The sequence below is a fragment of the Schistocerca americana genome, chromosome 5, assembly GCF_021461395.2.
Source record: "Schistocerca americana isolate TAMUIC-IGC-003095 chromosome 5, iqSchAmer2.1, whole genome shotgun sequence".
Classification (NCBI taxonomy): domain Eukaryota; kingdom Metazoa; phylum Arthropoda; class Insecta; order Orthoptera; family Acrididae; genus Schistocerca; species Schistocerca americana.
The window spans coordinates 484,514,771-484,538,256 of NC_060123.1; the positions used below are offsets into that span (position 1 = coordinate 484,514,771).

A 23,486-nucleotide genomic window follows, 5' to 3' on the forward strand; every position below is an offset into this window, starting at 1 on the left:
ACCTAACTAACCTAAGGACATCACACACACCCATGCCCGAGGCAGGATTCGAGCCTGCGACCGTAGCAGCAGCGCGGCTCCGGACTGGAGCGCCTAGAACCGCACGGCCACCGCGTCCGGCTGATAGATTACACTATCAGATATCGGGACGCAACGTGTTGGCTCAAGATGAGAAGACTGGATAAGCTAACTACCATAACGGGAGAAGAAATATGAGACAAACGCTACTTGAAGAGGTGGTGGTCAAATAGTTGGCAACGGAACAGGTTAGCAGCAATTAGGGTTGGAGAGTTACTCCTTATTCTCCAGTGTCAGGGAACGGTTAGGAATGAGACATACAAACCGAAGTAGAGGGATGGTCTACTTCTTGACTAGGCATGGCCCTTTCCCAATGCATTTACACCGCATGTTATCTCAGTTTAAGGGAGTAATCTACTTGTGGGCAGACACAACAGATAATCATGTCAGATATATCAGCGGCAGATGACGAAACTAACCTCAGCAACAATACAAAGTGACAACTCTGTTGACCAGATCACCTAGTTCACAAGCCGTGACAAGCTATTGTACCTAGAGTCATGTAGAACCTGTAGACTGAAGCAGACATATGGTCAAGTAACATTGGAATCAGTGGTGGGCGCATGACTCGATGTCTTTCCGATGTGTACCTTCCACCTACCCCTGCTCGACTGTGGTTGTAGGAATCTACAACTCATCTCTGTAATCTTTCCCATCATCTTTAAAGTTCCTTCAGTTTCAACAACATACTAACGTTCTTACTTCACACTCTCCGTTTTTACTAATTAATTTAATTTTTCTATGTAACTCATTGTTATTACTTCGATTTTTTATTGCTGAAAACAATATTTGCTTGTAATTTGGAACACTTTATGTTATGAAATGAAACATTGTAAAATGTAGGAACTGTTTTCAAAATATTAGGAACAGGTCTCCAAAAATGCGATAAATAAATGAATGAAAAATGAAACTGTCTGATCTACGTAGATTGCGTTCTCATACCGACAAAATTCTGGTTACGAAGATTTCTTTCACAGTCGTGATTCGGATTGGATGTCTGGGTCGCGCCACCTTACTACCATAGCTTTGCGACGTCAACTATACAAATAAGCTATCTGAATTGCTCAAAGAAGTTTTTTTTACAATCTGCTTACTTGCGAAATTGTGTGGGCTTTGTTAAAGGGGGACAGGAAAAATAAATCTTGAGAAAACTAAGAAAATAACTGTGCAATAAAAACAAAATAATAAAAAACTAAAGGCTCTCTCTTCGAAATTACACATCTTGCACAGTGTGAAGTCAAAATCTGCCGCAGGCTTACATTCAATATCTTGTTGTTCTACTCCCATTGTAACGTGTTTGGATCCTTCTTGGCATGCTGTCCACAAGATCACAGAGACAGAGGTGCTCTAGCCCTTTCTAATCTTCTGAGTTCATCCACTGTGTGAAGACGGTTCTTGCCATGACGCCCAGAAAGTTTCAGGAAGGTGTTCACAAGGTGGGCTCAGTGTGCTAGTGCATTATCGTCTTGAAAGACCAACGCATTCCTGAAATGACTGCGTGTTGGACAACAGGTTGGAGGATCCTCTCCCGATATCGCACAGCCCTCAAATTACCCTTCACAGCACTGAGAAGCGTCCTACGTCCGTGCGTGATATCGGTCCTCTTTGTTGAGCCCACTGGAATGCACATCTGAGACGTACATTGATACACTGGTACCTGGCCATCTCCACATTCTTCTGCTATGACCACAAGCGTCAGAAAAAGTAACATCAGGGGAACTAAGGAGCACAGGAAAAGCATAACTGTGAGTGACTACTGCACTTAGCTTTCGGGGGAAAGTTTTTAGAGCGTTAGATCGTCGTACCAAGGGTCCTGGGTTGAAATTCCAATGATGTAATTTTTTTTTTTTTTTGCTATATTACACTTGAAAGTGTTATATGGGTCTATTGATACTTCCACACGTGATGTTTCTTTATTGTACCGTTCCGACTGTTTATGTTTATTCTATGAAACTACAAATGCACTAGTCGGTTCATCACAAGTGATGTCTGTTCTGTAGCACATGATCAACAGAATATCACATCGATCTGTACAAATGTACTCTATAGGTTTGCTACTTTCAACTATCGAAGCGAAAGCAGACTGCCAAAAGCACATTGCTACAGTCTCCGAAAATTTCTTTTACACATCAGGAAAATGTTCTCCCCCGTAACATTTTCAAGCGCAAACAGTGCAAGAAAATTGTGAATGGCGAGGTTTGAACACAGGACCTTTGCTACGACAACCTCACGCTCTACCACCTCACCCACACGAAATCTTAAAAACAATCATTAACTGAAAACCTTTTCATGTGCTCCATAGTTCTGGAGCGTGTTTGGACGGCAGCACATAGTAAGAAGTAAATCGATGTTTCAGTTGATACTCTATCGACATACAATGATTGGTACCGATCTGACTGTCTGACATCTGGAGGTTGGGGTGTGAGAAAGAGTATTGGGAAAGAGATGCTCGATCAAAAAACACAAATTGTGTAAGACATTAGGGCGGCGCAAACCTGTTTTGTCAATTTTTATCAATCCCACGTGCCGAATTTCACTGCTGTTTCACTCCTAATGGATAATAGCATGTTAGATAACTTCTCAATCTTTTAAGCGCACTTGCCCAGTATCACTGCTGAGATCCCTTGGGAGTCGGCATTGTGTAGAAGAGTGGCGACCGACGTGTTCCAGCAGCGAGTTACGTTTACCCTGCACCTTATCTGTGGCATCAGCAGCGGTCTCACGGCAGACTGCGTCGACGAGGTCGCGCTCAGCAGCCACTATCTCGCTTCCCGTCTCTAGGGACCCGCGCAAAAACATCCAGCCCCCAGAGCTGTGACATCTCTTGTGCCGTGTTGCGTGTTGCGGAGCTGACGAGTCGCTGGCGAACCTCATAACTTACCGCTACCGTGTCACGATAGGGGACTGGCAGTTGGGCACGAGTACCTTTTAGCTTGTCGCGATCGCGTTTCAGGGTCTTAGATAGATGAACAGTTGTTGACAGAATAAAAGCTCTTGCGGCGCCGCTGTGATTCTTTGACTGTTGTTTTCCGACGTCGGAAACCACTTGGCGGATTTTTCGCGACATTTAGCCACTATCGTGGCAAATATTTTTCGTATCTCAGAAAACAACAGACAAACCTACCAGTCAAAAACAAATAATGAAACGTGAAAAGAGTTTCATCCAAACATTTTTCATTCAAAACAGTCAGAACGGACTGACTCAGAAACAGAATGCATTTTGGTGAAATATTACTAACGAAGAGCATTCTCTGAAAATTGTGTATATTTGAAGCATAAACAAATGTGCAGGTAAAGGCGGAATTTCGCTAATATATTTTTATGCAGAAAACATGAGATCTTTCGTTATGGACATAATTCTTGCAGGATTTCTCATTAGAGCTGATTCATTGTGTTTGTATTTTAATGCTGTTACACGAAATGGTCATTTTGGTGTCTCACTGAAAGAGATTATCATCACAATGAAGTACCTCTGTAGGTAAGTTATATCCTGAAAAATTCTGAGAGGCTGCAATGTATAATTACTTTCATTGCCGCCGTTTCACAGAGGCATAAATGCTTGCGTCTGCAATTAATTCTCTGTAGCATTTTCAGAGTGTTCATTAAAGTGGTAATTAAAGTTCCTAAACTAATGCAGGAGCCAAATGACACCCCTACTCCGTTTCAATTTATGAGTAGGCTCAACAATTTCTTCAGCTATTTGGCTGTCTTTTATACAAGGGGTCGAAAGTACAATTAATTTAAAATCCTATAAGTGATAGCATTCTGAGCCCCGTACAACCGCTCGCTCGGCGAAATATACGTACTTAGAAACTAATAAATTGCACAGGTCACACCAAAAAAGAAAGGAAATACAAGTAACCTACTGAATTATTGATTAACCTCCTGAATTACAGATCCAAATCACTGAAATCGATTTGCAGTGGGATTTTGAATATACACTTTGTTCGAACATTATGTGAGACTTTGCAGAAAACGACCTTCTGCCACACAATCAAAAGGGATTGTGAAAAATATCGATTTTATGAAGAATAAGTAGCTCTTTATTCACTCGAGTAATAGGTGCTATCGACAGGGGTTCTCAAGCTTATTCCATATTTTAAAATTTCCAGAAGGCTTTTGACATATTCCTCAGAAGTGGATTTTAATCGAATTACGTTCCTATGGAGTATCATCTAAGTAGTGCGACTGGATTCGTGATTTCCTGTCAGAAAGGTCAGTTCATAATAATTAACGGGAAATCATAGAGTGAAACAGAAGTTATATCCGTGGCGCTCTGTTCTTCTTAATCTGTATAAACGATTTAGGAGACAATCTGAGCAGGCCTCTTAGACTATTTGCAGACTACGCTGTTGTTTACAGACGCTGTCGTCATCGGAAGATCAAACGAACTCCAAACTGATTTAGAGAAGATACGTCTATATGGCACAAAAAGTGGCAGTCTACTGATCGTACACTATAAAAAGTTTGAGGTCCTCCACATGAGTACTAAAAACATCCATTAAATTTCAGTTCCACGATGAACAAATTTTAAAGACTTCAAATCAACTGAATATCTAGGGACTACAGTTACGAACAACATAAATTGGAACCATCACAGAGAAAATGTTGTTTAGGAGATGAACCAAAGACTGCGTTTTAATTGCAAAACTCTTAGAAGATGCAACAAATCTACAGAAGAGACTGCCTACAGTACGCTTGTCCAACCTCTTATGGAATGTTGCTACTGCGCGGTATGAGATCTTACTAGAAATGATTGACGAAGGACATCGAAAAAGTTCAAAGAAGGGCAACTCGTTTTGTAGGCACTGCTCTCGGAATCCCTGAAGTAGGGTGCTAGCCCTCGCCGCTATCCAGACGGATCGTGACCAGTGAGCTATGAATCAGTTATACAGAGTGTCGCAGAAACGTCGCTACGAACTTCGAGGGGTTATAGAGAGTGTGTTGAGGAACAAGTCGAGGATAGGAACCAGAGTTCGGAAACGCCATCCAACATCGCTACAGACGGTCGAAGTTATAGGCGCCGGCAGCTGCCACTCGGCCACCTCTTCGGCAGCAAACCTGTCTTGTACGCTAACGGGCCGTAGGTGGAACGTTTCGCAACGTTGTTTGTTGTTTACTGATTGCGACTGATTGCCACGATCTCGAATGGAAAAGATAGAGCTATGAATGCGATGCTCTGTTGCTTCAGTGGATGATAGTTTCAGACACGGGTTTTCATACACAATTTTGCTTTCTCCTAGAAACCTATAAAATCTCCAGGGTTTTATGCTATACACGAGAGAAATAAATTGCTGAAGAAAAACCGTGTCCGCGACCGAGATCCACCAGGGCAACGGAGCATCTAATTCATAGGATGCTGATGTTTGGTTTGTAGGTCGCTCAACTGCGTGCTCAGAAGCGCCCGTACAAAGTCCAGATTTTTACACAGTCCAATTTGTTCACAATCCAATCTAGCCACTGCCACGAATGATGATGATGATGAAATGATGAGAGCAACACAATCACCCAGTCCGCGGGGAGAGAAAATCCCCAACCCGGCCGGGGATCGAACCCGGGAGCCCGTGATCCAGAGGCAGCAACACTAGCCACTTTTTTTTTTAAATTCATTTTGTTCGATATTGTTCGTTGCGTTTGGTCTGTGCGGACGTCATAACACAGTCGTTCAAGTTGATCGTTCATTCTTTGACTCAGTTTCTTTTATTACAGAGAGCACGGAGCCCTCTGACCGAACACGCTGAGCTACCGTGCCGGCCAACCACTAGACCACAAGCTGCAGACTAATTCATCGGAGACGAGACGTGTCTATACAGCAACTAGCTCCATATTCTCCACTGACGATTGTGGCAATCACTCGCGATCACTGGCTAACAACAACATTGCGAGACGTTCCAGAATGGTCTGTCTGCGTACAAAATCAGGTTTGCTGCTGAAGGGATGGCGTAGTGGCAGGAACCGGCACCTATGACTTCGACGTCCTGTAGCTTCGCTGAATGCCGTTTCCGAACACGGGTTTCTATCACCGATTTGTTCCAGAAACATCCACTATACAGTCCCTCGAAGTCTGATACAACATTCGTGGGTCACCTTGTATACAAATTACGACTGTATAACATGTGATACTAAATTTATGTGTAAAGTTAGTAGATCAAAGGTCACCTTTAAACAGCTGTCATATTTTTGTATCATCTGAGCTGTTAGTAACGTAACGTGTGAGCGTTCGTGTATTTGCGTACTACAGGCGAGTTGGTGACGGAAATTTCTTCCACCACCATAATTCGGCTGCCTCCGAGTCGAGGACCACTACTCAAGCGTGCGTTAGCGATCTCCACAATGGAGAAGTCCCGAATCAGAAAAAAAGTCCATGGGAATGTCATAAACACTGATGTTGCTATAAAGTGATCGAAGGTCACATTAGCGAAGACAATTCTATACGACGAAAAAAGTACTACGCGGAAAAAAGTCATTCATAGGTGATTATCGGAACAAAGGTAATATTGTGCGATAAGAATTTGAGCGGTTTACTACGTCAAAAAATTCAAATGGCTCTGAGCACTATGAGGCTTAACTTCTAAGGTCATCAGTCCCCTAGAACTTCAAACTGCTTAAACCTAACTAACCTAAGGATATCAAACACATCCATGCCCGAGGCAGGATTCGAACCTGCGACCGTAGCGGTCGCGCGGTTCCAGACTGTAGCGCCTAGAACCGCTTGGCCACATCGTTCGGCAATCGATGTTCCCCGTGACCTTTCATCAGGTCGTCAGCGGACACGTTGACGTCGATCTGATACTCATCTACATCATCATTTACATACTTCTTTTGCAATTCACAATTAAGTGCTTGACAGAGGTTTCATCGAACCACCTTCAAGCATTTCTCTACCGGTCCACACTTGAACAACGCGCGGGAAAGACGAACACTAAAATCTTTCCGTGTGAACTCTCATTTCTCTTATTATATTATTATGATTTTTCCTCCTATGCAGATGGGCGCCAAAAAACTATTTTTGCACTCGGAGAAAAAAGTTGGTTATTGAAATTTCATGAGAAGATCGTGCCGTGACAAAAAACGCCTCTGTTTTTGTGATTGCCACCCGGGTTTGCGTGTCATATCCGTGGCACGCTCTCTCTTATTTCGCCCTAATACGAAACGAGTTGTCCCTCTTTTAACTTTTTCTACGTCCTCCGTCTTTGCTATCTGCTGCGGATCCCACACCACACGGAAATACTCCAGAAGAGGGCGGACAAGCATAGTGTAGACAGTCTCTATAGTAGACCTGTTGCATTTTCTAAGTGTTCTGCCAATAAATCGCAGTCTTTGGTTTACTTTTCCTACAACATTATCTATGTGATAGTTTCAATTTAAGTTATTCGCAATTACAATCCCTAAGTATTTAGGTGAATTTACAGCCTTTAATTGCGTGTGATATATAGTATAACCCAAATTTAGCGGAATTATTTTACTACTCATGTGAATGACTTCACGTTTTTCATTACTCAGAGTCAATTGCCACTTTTCGCACCATGTAAATATCTTGTCTAAATCATTTTGCAATTGGTTTTGATTATCTGATGACTTTACAAGACGGTAGATGTCAGCATCATCTGCAAAAAATGTAAGAGGGCTGCTCACATCGTCACCCAAATCGTTTATGTAGAGTAGGAACAGCAGAGGGCCTATTACAATTCGCTAAGGAACGCAAGATATTACTTTTGCTTTCCTCTATGACTTTCCATCAGTTACTACGAACTGATACCTTTCTGACAGAAAATCACGAATCCAGTAGCACAACTGAGACGGTAGTTCATAGGCACGCAATTTGATTAGAAGTCACGCGTGAGGAACGGTGCCAAAAGCCTGTTTTGAAATCTAAAAACGTGGAATCAATTTGACATCGCCTTTCGTTATCACTCACTACTTTGTAAGAATAAAGAACTAGTTGTCTTTCACAGGAACGATATTTTCTGAATCTATCTTAGCTGTTTGTGAATAAATCGTTTTCGTCGAGGTAATGCATGATGGTTCAAATGGTTCTGAGCACTATGGGACTTAACTACTGAGGGCATCAGTCCCCTAGAACTTAGAACTACTTAAACCTAACTAACCTAAGGACATCACACACATCCATGACCGAGGCAGGATTCGAACCTGCGACCGTAGCAGTCGCGCGGTTCCAGACTGTAGCGCCTAGAACCGCTCGGCCACCCCGACCAGCAATTCATGATGTTCGAACACAATATACGTTCAAAACTCCTACGGAAAATCGACGTTAAGTGATATGGATCTGTAATTCAGCGTATTGCTTGTATTTTCTTTCTTGGGTATTGGTGTGACTTCTGCACCGTTCCAGCCTTCAGGTACAGAACTTTCGACGAGCGACCGCTTGTATATGATAGTTGAGTATAAAATTGTATAAGTATACTCTGAAAGGAACCTGACTAGTGCACAGTGTGGGCCCGAGACCTTGCCATTATTAAATGGTTTAATCTTCTTCGCTACACCAAGGATATCTGCTTATGATTTACTCATGTTGGCAATTGTTCTTGATTCGAATTCTGGGATATTTACTTCGTATTCTTTGGTAAAGGAATTTTGGAAAATATAATTCGCACTAACCAAAGAAGAAACGAGTAGCGAAACTGGGGCAGGCAAGAATAATATCCTGCGCTTTTCGCAATACCAGGAAGCCATTGAAGTGTTAATAGAGTAATTCTATTAATTTTGCTGTCTCAGCAAATATTATCAGTTATGAACCTGCGTCCATTCTCATCTTAGTGAAGAACCTGTTAGCGTAAAAGACGAGTGTAGTACCGGTAACACTATTACTATTCAAAGCTGCATTCGTTATCGATTTAAACGCATTGAGCTAGCCGTTGCGGTGTGTTAAGAGTGGTGGACACAGCAATGCCTATGATTCGAAATTTATCGAAGCCCGAAACATTGCGAAAAGATGCATGTACTCACCCTCTGGCCATGCTGTGTTGAGATATTCACCTGAAAAGCTGCAGTACCGTTAGACACACCCAACAGCCATCATGCATGTACACCATTCTTCATCTGTTTGAATGGCATATTTCTGTACTTAAAAAAAACCTTGCATAATGATGACAGTTTATTAATATACCACACAGGTATGGTAATACCATAGTGCAAGTTTACTAGCATTCGGTTAAGGGTTTCTACATTCATACTCCGCAAACCACTTGGAAATGGTACTTCCCGTTGAACCAATTGTTAGGGGATCTTTCCATTCCACTGTTGTATAGAGCACGGGAATAATGTTTGTTTAAATGCCTTTGTGCGCATTATAATTAATTTAATCTTGTCCTCATGATCCCTACGGGAGCGATACGTAGAGGGGTTGTAGTATATTCCTAGATGCATCAATTAAGGCTGGTTCTTGAAACTTTGTAAGTTGGCTTCCTCGGGATAGTTTAGATCTACCTTCAGGAGTCTGCCAGTTCAGTTTCTTCAGCATCTCTGTGACACTTTTCTGTGGGTCAAGCAAACCTGTGACCATTCGTGCTGCTATTCTCTGAAAAGTTTCGCGTCCTCTAGTATTTGACAAAGATACCACACAGTTGAGAAATATTATAGATATGGTCACAAAACTGATTTGTGAACAATGTCTCTTTAGAGTGACTGCAATTCACTCACATTCTACTAATGAACCGAAGTTGTCACCGGCCTTACCTACTACGGAGACTATGTGATCGTTCCATTTTAGTTCCCTTAAATTATTACGCCGAGATATTTGTTAAGTTGATTGATTATAGTTATGATTCGTTGATACTGTAGTCATAGGATACTACATTTTTTCGTTTTGCGAAATGTACAGTTTTATATTTCTGAACATTTAAAGCCAGTTGACAATCCTTGCACCATCTTGAAATCGTATCAACATCCGACTTTTTTTCTGACAGTTCTTTGTTGTAGATAACAGTATCATCTTGAACAGTCTGAAGTTATTATCAATATGATCTCCAAGGTCATTAATGTACGACATGAACAGAAATGGTCTCACACGTCTCCCTGGGGCACAGCCGAACTTAATTCTACATCTGTCGATGACTATCCATCCAAGAAAACTTGTTGTGTCCTTCCTATGAAGAAATCATCAGCCTAGTCGCAAATTCGGCTTGATGCCTCACACGATCGTACTTTTGATAATAAGCGTCAGTGTGGTACTGAGTCATCGAGAAATACTGCATCTAACTGCCTTGATCAGTTGTTTTCAGAATCACATTTGAGAAAAGCGCCAGTTGGTTTCATACGAACTATGTTTTCGGGATCTATGCAGATTGGCATGGAGAAGGTAATTCCGCTCGATATAACCCATTACGTTTGAGCTTAGAATACGTTCTGAGATTCTACAATTAATGAATCTCAAAGACACTGCACGGCAGATGTGTGGATCAGTTGTGCTGCCCGTCTATAGGCAGGTATGACCTGTGTGTTCTCCCAACAACTGGGCAAAGTTTTTTGTTCGACGAATCTACGGCAAATTATGCTTAAAAGATGGGCTAACATAGCAGCGAATTCGGTATAAAATCTGATAGGCATTTCTTCAATTTTAGAGAGTTCAGCTGTTTCGCAACTCCACTGACACTGTCATCTACATCACTCACCTTTGCAGTGGCACGAGAATGTGACTGGGGCAACAAAGTGGATTTTCATTTGTGAAGGAACATTTCAAAACGGAGTTCAGCGTTTCTGAATTTGATTTGCTACTCTCAACTTCAATCCTTGTCTCTACTCTCAACTTCAGTCCTTGTCTCATCCACGAATATGTGGACACCAACTTTTGCATCACTTACAGCCTCTACAGGCGACTAGTGTTTCTTTGGCGTTTGTGACAGGTCCTCCAATAATATTCTGCTACAGTAATCGTTGGAGGCTTCACTTGTTACAATCTTGACAGCAAATGCTTGTGTAATACTTTCCACTTCCATTTGTTTATATGTTGTGCCATATCGGTAAACGACTATTTTTCAACTATGAACTGTACCCTTACAACGTGAGAGCTTTTTTAAAAATCGATTAACTCAGTAGCAGTGGACGAGGAATTTTCTATAGACGTATCCTTGCTCTCTGTTGATTCAACGCCTAATTAATAAGAAAATAAATCTTGTTAACATATTCTCATTACTATTTTATAAGTATTCTGTGAGGTAGAGCTGGTTTGTTGTGAGAGGGGGGAGGGGGATTGAGGCTTGAGATTCTACACCTGTGTGTATTAATGCGGGTACAGATGTCTGAGAAAGCCTTATTGAGCGTCATGAGAGTAGATGAGGAGGTACTTTGATCAGGAAGTGAGATTAGTGGCTGAATAGGGAGCGACAGGATGAGCATACATTATCCTCCGACTGACTTGCGTCATCACTCGGCTACTGTCAAGACACTATACCGAGCTTCAGTCGCGCAGTAGCGGATATGGTGGTGTGTGAACGGCAACAACTGGCAGAAAATGGGAGTAAGCTGCTCACCCACATGGATGATTGTGGAGAACCCCCAGAGTAGGACGTTAACCGTCACATCGTGATCACTTAAGGAACTAGATGTCCGTATTAGGATACCAGACACAATCCGAAGAAATTTTTTGCGCCAGGGTTATCAGAGAGTGACCATTCACAGAGCCCAAACTGTACATTTCTGGGCATGGATTCCACTTGAAAAATGACCAGTTCACTTTCTTGTACAACGTACTACATGTGGTCATTATATGTTTTTCTATAAACCCCATAAACTGGGTAAACCTACAATTAGACGCAGACGTATCTTTACTTTGGGAACTATGCCAGCACCCACCTTTACACACAAACAAATACAGGTTTGTTTTTAAAGTCTTTGCATCAATTGTCACATCATCTAGACTACAAGTGGTGTTACACTGTATTAGCGCGGTGTCTCCTGGGGGTGACTAATTTCTGTCCGCTGCGCTTGTACACGACGCACTCTTAAAGAAGTTGCATTCAAGAGTCGTCATTGTTTTGCACATTTCTGAGAAGTATGAGGACTACACATTGATTAAAAGTCATTTGACGATTTCTGAAGGATATTTTCTCACCAAAACCAAGTACAAATATAAGGTACTAGTGCAGCCTTACAGAGGAAGGTTTTAATTTGTGATGTTGGTATTTCACAGCATAGGCCATCTATCCATAAATGTTTAGGTTGACGGTGGTCTCCATAGGCTTGGGATAATGATGCTGTCTCGAAACGCGGATATCACGGCTTCGAGTGTGGGTTTTTAAATGTGCTGTTGATGTCAGACTTCACAAAGGCGAACTTAAAAGTGATGAGGATATATGGCTGTCATTAGGAGCCAGTAAATAATGAGCCTGGCAGTATAGGCTAGTGTGTCTATGTAAAAAAGTTGTCCTGGCTGAATGGCTGTATATTCGGAAGGTCGTTGTGGTTTTTTAACGTTGCGGCCGATCGCAGCAGAAGTACCCTTGAATACGCGCAAATTGTTACCGTTCAACGATAACTTAGACATTTCTTTTTATGTCAGTCTAACGGTAGTTCGAGTGGTTTCACAACAGAGGAGACAAGCTCTAACTGAAGATACAATTGACACAGTAGACGATAGTGCACTATGGAGCTTGCAGAAGTTATTGCGGAAAGCTGGCCAGTAGTTGCACTTAGATACGTTTGATCCCGTACAACTCACAATTAGTACACAGACTGTAACTGAATGATGCGGTAAAGATACATATGTTCTACGAGAATTTATGGTCATTTTGTAAGAGGATTCGAAAAAATTATTTGAATGATGAGCATTTGGTGAGTTTGGGAAAGTCAGAACAGAGAAGTTTGAATATTACAATCTAAGAAACTGAGTGATCTAACTACTTCTGGCAGTCCATAGTTATCTTCTGTGAGAAAACTATAACAAACAACATGTATCTTTATTCGTAGGACCACTAGTAATGCATCATAGCGCGACGTAAAAATAAAAAAAATAGGACAATTTTCCAACAAAACGGGGTACCACAAATGATCGGCACCACCTTTGGCGCAACCTGAAAAGACTAAACTCCTCCCGAACAGGCCATGAAGGCCCAACGGTACCGACGGGCCGCCATGTCATCCTCAACCCACAGGCGTCACTGGATGCGGATATGGAGGGACATGTGGTCAGCACACCGCTCTCCCAGTCGTATGTCAGGTTCCGAGGCCGGAGCCGCTACTTATCATTCAAGTAGCTCCTCAGTTTGCCTCGCAAGGGCTGAGTGCACCCCGCTTGCCAACAGCGCTCGGTAGACCGGATGGTCACCCATCCCAGCCCGACAGCGCTTAACTTCGGTGATCTGACGGGAACCACTGCGACGAGGCCGTTGGCTTTGACGGAACCTACCGGGTCGATACATCAGATTTTTTTCGTAAATTTCCAATATTCTGAGCTGATTTTCTTTTACTTTGCCGAAATCGTGTGGGGAGGAATAATATACATGAGCTATCCTACACACATTGACAATAGGAAAAAGTCGACTCAAAATAACGAAAAAGGAGGAAAATCGCGCTCTCTGGCATTCAAACCCGAGACATTCAGGGCAAAATCACAGACATGATGATAGCTGGGCAACACTCACCATCTTGAGTTTCTTCAGAAGAGTGGGGAGGGACGAGGGTGGCTTCATCAGGGTCACCATTTATTTTAGTATTTAAGTTTCTGTGATGTGTATGTCCCGTTTATCTTGTGATAAAAATAATTCTGAACTCTTCTTACTCGAGTAAGACCTACTGCCATCAGATGCCATCGCAATGATGGGCAATGCGCAGACGGCGTGGTTGCACAACGCTAATAGCACGCACCTGAACCGCGGACCTGAGGCAAAGCAACCGGCGGCTCTTCGCGGTGTAAATCAGCGGAACTGCGCAAGGAGGTCCCTCGCGCTCGCTCAGATTACAATCTTTTCTTGCCCTCTCTTTTGTTCCTCTGCTTCCCTCTGCTGTCTTCCCTTTCCTCTTCTCTTCTCCCCTGTCATCCTTTCGCTCACACTGCTCGTTCCAGGTCCATCTCACGAGGTAGCATGGATACGAGTGTGAACAGCAAACGCTAACTGCTCGTCCGTGGACCAGTGAGCTTGGAACAGAGCGACTAGTGTGCAGTGGAACAGACCGATACTCATTTTCATGTTGATGGTAGGAGTGAGGGTTTGAGGAGAGGCAATTTTTGTCTCTCAAAAGCGAAATTAGTTCAAGTTTAGACAAGATCTGGAGCGCTAATTTTTTGATCTAGGGAATCTTTCGGAAATCACACAACACGAAGATTTTATAATGTTTCCTGTTGTTTTTTCGTTGCGAAGTATACGTGCTCTTTTTATTTTAATAAAGTACTATAACAAACACATGGGAAGCTAGCGTACTCTTTTCTAGTCACGGAACCGTAAAGAGCGATTTATGACTAGTTGCAGGCACGATTGTTAGAAAGTTTGCAAACTCGCTGGATTTTTTATAGACAGTATGTCTAAGATTGACCTAATGATCTTCAGGTATCACATCGGAGCACAGGCAGCGAGTGCACGAAACCCATCCCCTCGCATATCTTGTTAAAGATAACTAAAGAAGGTGCCGAAACGCTGGGCGTAAAAATGGCATGAAAACGGGGTGGATACCACAAAATGTACCGATTGATGTTTGCTGTCAATAATAATTTCTAATTTTCTTCTGGTGTTTGATCCCAGGGGAGTTCTCTGGAATTTTCATTGAATCCAAATGTTCAAAGGAAACAGTATAGGAGCGACTCGTCCTCACAGAGCGATCTGATCAAATTTCTGAGTATGGAAATTCCGACCATGTGATCTGTAGTAAAACATTACATTACATACAAGCCAGTTTACAGTGCATGACGTAGATTACAACGTACTACTATTAGTCACCCACATCCTGCTCCACCCACGGATACCATCCGGAAGAAGTGATTGTATTCCTTCATATGTGCCATAACATCGCTCATCTTCTCCTTATGGTACTTACGCGAGATATCTGACAGGGGCAACAGTATCGTTGTACAGTCTGTTCCCGGATAGAGCGAAGTGGTGCTACAGCTAAGGCACTGGGGCCGCAGTCGGGAGGACCACGGTTTAAATTCCTGTCCGGACATGCAGATTTAGATGTTCTGTTGTTTCCCGAGTCAGATTGACACGAATGTTGGCATGGTTCCTTTGAGAAAGATACGGCAGATTTCCTTTCCATCTCTACCCTGACTCAGGGGCGATTCGAGAAGTAGGTCAAGGGGGGCCGGGGCTAATGGGGGAGGTGGCGTTTGGGGGAATGGAATATCGCTTAACAAAAGGAGCGTTGAGGTCCTCCATGGACAAATTGATAAAATTTGGTTTTGCTTAAAGTAGTTTCTGGTAACTGTTTTGGAGGTCAGGGTAAAAAATGTGTATTAATAAATACATTTTAAGTTAAATGATATTTATTGATTTAGATAGTGAGCTATTTGCTACTCTTATTCTTTTGTTAAAATGTGTTTGAAATACATTGCAACCTACAGTGCTACATAATTATATAAAAATGAATGAATCTGTTGGAGTAATATATTCACTGACTTCTGAAGTCATTTTATCCAGTGTAATATGATGCTCCACTGAGGGAGGGCCGGGGGTCTCCCACATAGCTCCCCCCCCCCCCTTGCCACCACCACTGTCCTGAATGTGTGCTCTTCTCTATCGACTTCATCACCAACAGGACCTTAAAGCCTAATCTTCCTACTTTCCTTTAGCCTGTCTCAAATGGAAATGAAGTCCCATGCTTCTTTACAGAGCGTAGGGTAACGTTGCGGGAGACCCGCACCGCGTTACTAGGCAAGGTCCTAGTGGAGGTGGTTTGCCATTGCCTTCCTCCGACAGTAATGGGGATGAATTATGATGATGAAGACGACACAAGAACACCCAGTCATCACGCGGCGGGAAAAATCGCTGACCCCGCCGGGAATCGAACCCGGGACCCCGTGCGCAGGAAGCGAGCTGCGGACCTGTCTCAAATAGCTGTTACCTAAATATTTCCCGGCACAGATTCATGAAAGATATGGCGTGTTTGTTCTACAGAGTTTGATGTGAATTCCGTAATCATCTTTATAATATTCCGGTACTAACAGACTGCTTACAGCTCCAGTATCGCGCATCGAATTCCTTCGTTCTCTTTCTCATATCGATCCAATGAAAACCAAAAATAGCTGAAAGAATAATAAAAGTTAGTTTTTCCCACAGATCTGACAATGTACTGCATTATCCGAAGAGTCTTCTTAGTCTCACCATACACTGCTTCGTAACGTTACACAAAGTTCTTTTTATCGCTGTAATAATTCCAGCGGAATGCCTGTATTGGTGTGCTCGAGCGCTACCAGATCTCTTGTGTTACTCATGAGCATTACCATTCTTTTATCGGCATTTAAGGCAAATTTACATTCATTACACGAGGGCGTTCAATAGTAATGCAACGCATTTTTTCTCCGTCAGTTTCGGTTGAAAAATACGCGGAATTTGTTGTGGGCCTTCGTGGAATATTCTCACTTAAATCTCTGTAGTTTAATGAAGTTCCGATAGGTGGCTGCGCTGTACATAGTCTTTAAAATGGCGTCTGTAATGGAGGTGCATTCGAAGCAGGGAGCTGTTATTGAGTTTCTTTTGGCGGAAAATCAGAGAATCGCAGATATTCATAGGCGCTTGTAGAATGTCTACGAAGACCAGGCAGTGAACAAAAGCACGGTAAGTCGTTGGATTAGGCGTCTGTGGTATCGCCACAAGGTCGTGCAGATCTGTCCGATCCCCCGCCACCGGCCGGTCGCACACAGCTGTGACTTCTGCAATGTTGGAACGTGCAGACACTCTCATTGAAGGTGACAGATATATCACAATCAAGCACCTCGCTGCTCGACTGGACGTCTCTGTTGGTAGTGCTGAGACATTTGTCCACCAGTTGGTTACTCAAAGTTTTGTGCCCGCTGGGTTCTTCGTCGCCTAACGGAAGACCATAAAGAGCAACGAAGTATCATCTGTACGGAAATGCTTGCTCGTTACTAGTCTTATCGTCGTAACTGTTTAACGAACATTGTCGCAGAGGGTGAAAATAGACTCATCACTTCGAACTGTAAACAAAACGGTAATGCATGAGACAGAGCCACACCACCTCTGTCCCGAAGAAAAAGTTCCAATCTGCATCCGCAGGCGGCAAAGTCATGGCGACTTTCCGTTTCTTGTCCTCTTTCATGGTGCAGCAATCAACTGAATAGACGGCACTATATAGTGTGAGTGCTTCAGTTGAGAATTTAGATCTGACGGGAGGCGCCCTAGGTTAGTTCGTGCAGTTGCTATGACCGCAGTGTTCGGATGGCGCATCTGCCTAGTAAGCAGTAGACCTGGGTTCGAATCGCGGTACGCTACAAATTTATCGACTTTCTCCATTGATTTAAATCAATGCCCACTGGCAGGTAATGTCATTAATTGATTCTGACACTCTACAATATCTGATCAAAGTATCGGGACACCTACTAGTGGACATTAAATGGAGTATGTCCACCCTTTGCGCTGATGACGGCTTGAACTGCGCTGGGGACATTTTCTACGAGGTGTCTGTGGAGGAATGGCAGTTCACACAACTTCAAGAGTCGAAGCCAGAGAATACTGTTGATGTTGAACGTATGGGCCTGTCGAAGTCTACATTCTAACTCATCCGAAAGATGTTCGGGTTGGTTCAGACGGGGTCTCTGGACAGGGCAGTCCGTTTCAGGAACGTTACTCTCCACAAACCATTGCCCCACAGATGCTGCTTTATGACAGGATGCATTGTCATGCTGATACAGTCATCGTCCTCGAACTGTTCCATTTCTGTACGTAGCATACAAGACTGTAAAATGTGTTATCCTACCGGATTTACCGCTTTCTTAGGTGTGATAGAGGGACCACACCCTAACCACAAAAAAAAAAAACTGATACCGTGACACCACCTCATCTGTAATTCACCGTTGTCACTGTAAATGACGACAGATAATGTTCGCCAGGCACTCATCAAACCCAGATCCTTCCGTCAGCCGGCCGGAGTCGCCGTGCGGTTCTAGGCGCTACAGTCTGGAACCACGTGACCGCTACCGTCGCAGGTTCGAATCCTGCCTCGGGCATGGATGTGTGTGATGTCCTTAGGTTAGTTAGGTTTAAGTAGTTCTAAGTTCTAGGCGACTGATGATCTCAGAAGTTACGTCCCATAGTGCTCAGAGCCATTTGAACCATTTTTCCTTCCATCGGACTGCCACAGGCTACAGCGTAATGCATCACTCCAAACCAATTGTTTTTAGTCACCGAAGTTCCAGTGACGTCACTCTTTACACCACCTCAAGCGTCGCTTGCCACTGACAGAAATGAGTGGCGTATCACGTGGCGTGGGAACATCTCAGATTGTCTGGCAGTCTTCTACACCCTACACGCAGTCATTGTGGTAGCCGGACTACTGGTTCCTTCCTCGGATTTAATTAGAGTTTTCTACAGTCACCCTCAGCAATGCTTGGAACTAACTAGTGATTTCTTTCACTGATTTGAGGCGTATTTTTGTTTTTGTTTGTGCAACCGCCCTCTGCAATGCTTTACGATCCATGTTCTTCAGTACGTGAAGTCTTTCTGGTCTTGTTTTAGCTACAGTTGTTCCTTCGCATTTCCACTTCATATTTACAACACCAACAGTCGAGCAGTTATAGAATAGTTGAAATGTCCCTGATGCATTAATTACACAGGTCACATTCATTTCGAAGTCACTCTTGACAGACCCATTCTACTGTTAGTATTTCTCTACTCATAACACAATACTCCCCCTTTTCCCCTTCTTCCGTACTGGCGGGTCTGCCTCTCGTGACGTGTGGTGGTCGTTTCCGCTTTACATAGGGATGTCCAGATACTTTTGATCAGATAGTGTATACATTTCAGATTAGATCTTTCCTACGGCTTCAACATAGTCTCTCAAACACGTCGCCGCGCTGACTGCCTGTTGTAAGAGTCTCACGTGTCAAGTCACGCCAACCGCTTGGAACTGTGTTAAAGGTTAAAACGGAATGCCTTTTGCACTAGTGTCGTTTAGCGACAAGCACAACGCCTCCCTGTCGCGCGGGACATCTGCACCGTCTCGCGTGAGCAGTAACTCTCAGAGGATGTCGCCTACGCCGTATCACCTCGCGTGGGAACATCTCAGACAGTCTGGCCTTCTGCAGCGGCAGTGCTGCTGTGCCAAAACCGAGCGCGAGTGGCGACTGCCGTCAGAAGCAGAACGGAATCTGGGAGAGTGGGCAGATGGTTGCATCGTATGCGGCTAGTATGCCGTTTGATCTAAGCGCTCTTGTGTAGCTGCAAACCGCCCCCGTATGAAGAATCCTATTCTCTGAGCTTAACATCGACCAGTCATAATCTGCCCATACACGACGTTTGCATTCGCATGAACCGTGTTACTGAGATGAACTTCTTTCCAGCTACTAAAAAAAGAAAAAAAATACATTTGGGTATTTACAAAGACGGATTTTAGATGTAATTAACAACTATGGATACTATGACCACAGAATTGAAGAACGGTTTTATTTTATCGGAGTATCCAATGCGTTGCAGGTTTGAGTCGGTTTAATGAGGTGATAGAGGTCGCTCAGTCCTCGAGACTGTTGGGAATCGAGTCCCGATCCGGTACATAATATATAAGTCTTCACAAACGGCCATCGGAACGTATATTCCGTTAGGTAACATCCCGTTAAGTAGCAGAAAAATCTAATTTCAGTTACGGATACACTAAACGTGACAACTTTACGTACAAGCAGCTAAGATGAATTCGCTACCTCAGGCGAGTGAGTTGATGCGCGAATCATCGTTTTTCAGTTGCAAAGGACGGATTTTTTTGTATGCTATGGATTTTACAGCAGAACCATTATAGCAAAATATCTGAAATACACCGATCGCTCTATTACGTTAAAGTGGTAGCAGTTTCGTTTCGGTTCCACAGTTGCGTATTGCATAACTTAGGTGCGTAAAATCATGAAAACAGAGAATTAGCGCATTTGCAGACTTTAGCATGGTATCAATAAGAAATCAATGTGAAAGAGAAGAGCTGCATACACAACGCCGAGCAGAGGAAGTGAAGGAAGAACCCATAATCTCTGTTTTATTTTCGCAAAACTCTAGCTCCGTTTTTCGAAAAAAGAGAAAAAGTTTCTGTAATGATTACAACCGCGAATTTTACCTAACACTTCCGTGAAAGTTTGCTATCGTGACAGATTTGAGCACCATCGTTTGTTTGCCGTACCTTTAAGTAATAAAATAAGTAGCGCAATACGCGTTTGTGTCCTTTATACGGTTATAGTTCTATAGCGGAGACTTTACGGTTACCAATCCACTAGAGACGTAGCATTACCTAAATGGAGGACGGGAGCAGCAAGAGGCTATGATCTATTTAAGGAATCGTTACAGTATTGGCCCGAACTGTCTTAGGAGTACCCATGAATTCCATATCATAATGGGGTGGTGTTCCAACAACTACGTTATCTCTTTCAGTATCTTACACCTACACTTTTATTCGACAGAATTCATTTAGAACTGATGTAGACCTTTAGAATGTTTTCTTAATTTCAGTACGCTTGAGTAGTTTGCAAGGACGAGTGAATCAGTGTTCACGAACGTATGTTTCTAATAGTATCAAGTGATATAAGTTTCTTTAGCAGAATTTCATGTATTTCACTACTTATTTTTCAGTCAGTACGCCATTTACTGCGCTTTCTTTCTTCCTAGTGAATTCTATTGCTGCAAGCGGATCCTTCTAGTAGTTAACACTGCCACTAGTTCAAAATTGGCCAGATGTTTCACTTGTCACCCGAGACGACAATTACTTCTCGCCTTGATAAAACTTTAATTTCAATCTGGCTATGGTATATTATCCAGAAACACACACAGGGCGCAACCCGAGGCAGGCTCCAATCCATGCTTGCACGTCACAAACAAAAATATCACGGATGGGTGTGAGTTATTAGCAATAGTATCACCGGGTACAGATACTTAATTTTTACACTGATTTTGTACTGCGTACTGTCGGAATACATTTGCTTGAACAGCTGTTATTGAGACTTTTCCTCGTAACACGGACGGTAATGCCAGTGAAGAGAGGAGGGAGAGAGGGAGAGAGAGAGAGAGAGAGAGAGAGAGAGAGAGAGAGAGAGAGACGTGGAAAGCAGAGAGATGTTATGTCAGTTCTGTAGTGGAAACTAGATGGCACGACTTCTTCGTCCATAAGCGGACTTAGCGCCGCCGCTAAGCATATCGCTGACACCCCAGTTCCCAGCTCGGCTCCTCTGCGGTGTCGGGCGTTGCCTGCAAGTTTCAAGTGGAGCGTTTGCTACAGATCGAGTAGCTGTAGTCGCATTCTCAAGACACGTATTCTCTCAGTGCCACTAAGTATTGGCTAGTAACGTTGACTTCTTTGTGAGGAAGTGCTGAAAATCAGTTTCTATCGGCTACACATTCAGAGTTAGTGTGTTAAACACTTTTGTACGTTCTGCAGACGTAGAACTGTCAGAAACTGCTTCTTATATTCAGTAGCCAGTCGTCATGTAGCGATGTGGTACACTCTTCGTGTTGTCGTAAAAGGCGAGCAATAGCAGAAAACACTCACGTTACCAAAGACCAAATGCTGTTGGTGGATTGACGTTTACAGCTGATGGATTAATATGCAATATCCTGTACGCAAAAGGCTGCCGTACTGTACCACGAAACAAGGTTAATTTCTGTACAATACCCAGTACTGAATATAAAGCATTATTTTATATCTGAAAACTCAGCCATTCCTTTGTTTTAGGCGGTGGGTCACTTATCGCGCTGAGAATCCACAGTGTCTCGTAGTATGGTGCTGTTTAAATTGTCCAAGCCCCAAGTAATACTATCTTAAAACTTCTGCAAGCTCTGCTCTAGAGCTCTCGGGAGCACTAAGAACCAACCTACTTGATACAATAAAAGGGTTGTAATGAAAAAACATATCTTGTAATTAGCTTTTCATGTACGTATCATTCAGTCAACTGTTGTTAACCGTAATATGGTTATGCCTCGCGCTTATCATATCGACTTCCAGACATCACTTGGAAGCAAGCAGGTTACTACTGCAGTAACACACTGCGGTATTTTTGTTATTTGTACACGGCGCTCACTTCTCAGATACACGCAGCTTTCCCAAATCTGAGCAAAACAGATTCGAATTGTTCTTACTGATATCTCGTTGTGGAACTCAAGTCTGTACATTTTTCGCCCTCTGTTTCCGTTCGTACATATATGTGATATATTGTCAAGAGAAGTGGCGAATTGTTAAATTACAGGGGCAATATTTACCGACATTTGGATCCAGTCCTCCATCTGTTAATTAGTCACACACGCGTGAAATCGCCAGATATGAGCCGTCCTCATTTCTGCAAAACTTTACTCTTCTGGACTCCAGTTAGTAACCTAGCGCAGCAAATCCCCCTTTCCTCGATTTTCCGCTCCTAAGCTTAACGCACTATCAGTTGAGAATAGTCGCACCAGATTGAGAATAGTCGTACCAGATTAAGTTATATGTGATGTTTTAGGAACACGAGATCGATTCGTAATTTGCTCATCTTGAAATAGCTTTTACGTAGCTTCCTCGAACCACGAGACAGAAGCAGCAGTCGTTTTTGCAGACGTGTGAATTGACAGATCATCACGAATTTATAGCTTCTCTCTTCCATCTGCTTCTGGTGCGATGCACTTTATCTTATTGCTTTCGTACACTCGTAGTCGCTCTTCTGTCGGATACAGATTTCGCATTGTATTTTCGGATCTGCCTTTGATTTTTAGCCACAGTCTTACTGGCTAAAGTGACGCGAGCACCATTCTTCGACTGTAATTATGACGTCATCGAAGAACATAAGATAGCTAATTAGGTTGCTCCCTGGCCTCCGACGAGACTGTGTTGGCGTCAGATAGTCAACAGCGGATGACGGTCATTCGCAGCAACTGACGAAGACGGTGGCCTAAACCGTGCATAAAAATTGAATTTTCTGCTCGGAAAGGGTTATTTCTATCAGTTGTGCCGGGAAACCTTAAAAATAGGAGTCACTGCAGAGGTGGAAGAGTGATAGAAATTCGGCGTGCGAGATAGTGAAGAAGAGAACGGGGCGAGTACTCACCACGGCGGAGGCGGCGGCGGCGGCGGCGGCCAGCGCGCACAGAAGAGCGGCGCGGGCCCCGAGAGCGACCATGGCGGCAGCGGCGACGCGTGGTGACGGCGCGCCCGGCGGCCAGCCACTGGCCCGGCTCTGGCCGCCGCCGCCGAGCCGCGCCGCCGGCCGCCGCCCCCGCCCCGCCCCACCCCCGCCCCGGGGGGGTGGGAGGCCGGCCGGCGTCCGGAGGCTGCGGCGCGCGCTCAGTACG

The 23,486-nt window shown here is 43.5% G+C and overlaps 1 protein-coding gene across 1 annotated transcript in view; it reads right to left on the reverse strand.

Annotated features, from left to right (window-relative positions):
- The window catches only part of LOC124615929 (collagen alpha-2(IV) chain), a 270,357-nt gene extending 247,008 nt beyond the window's left edge, over positions 1-23,349 (reverse strand). Inside the window, exon 1 of the mRNA XM_047144112.1 lies at positions 23,243-23,349. Coding sequence (XP_047000068.1) covers positions 23,243-23,314 — 72 coding nt within the window. The 5' untranslated portion in view covers positions 23,315-23,349. The remainder of the gene's footprint in view (positions 1-23,242) is intronic.
- Between the last annotated feature and the right edge of the window lie 137 nt (positions 23,350-23,486).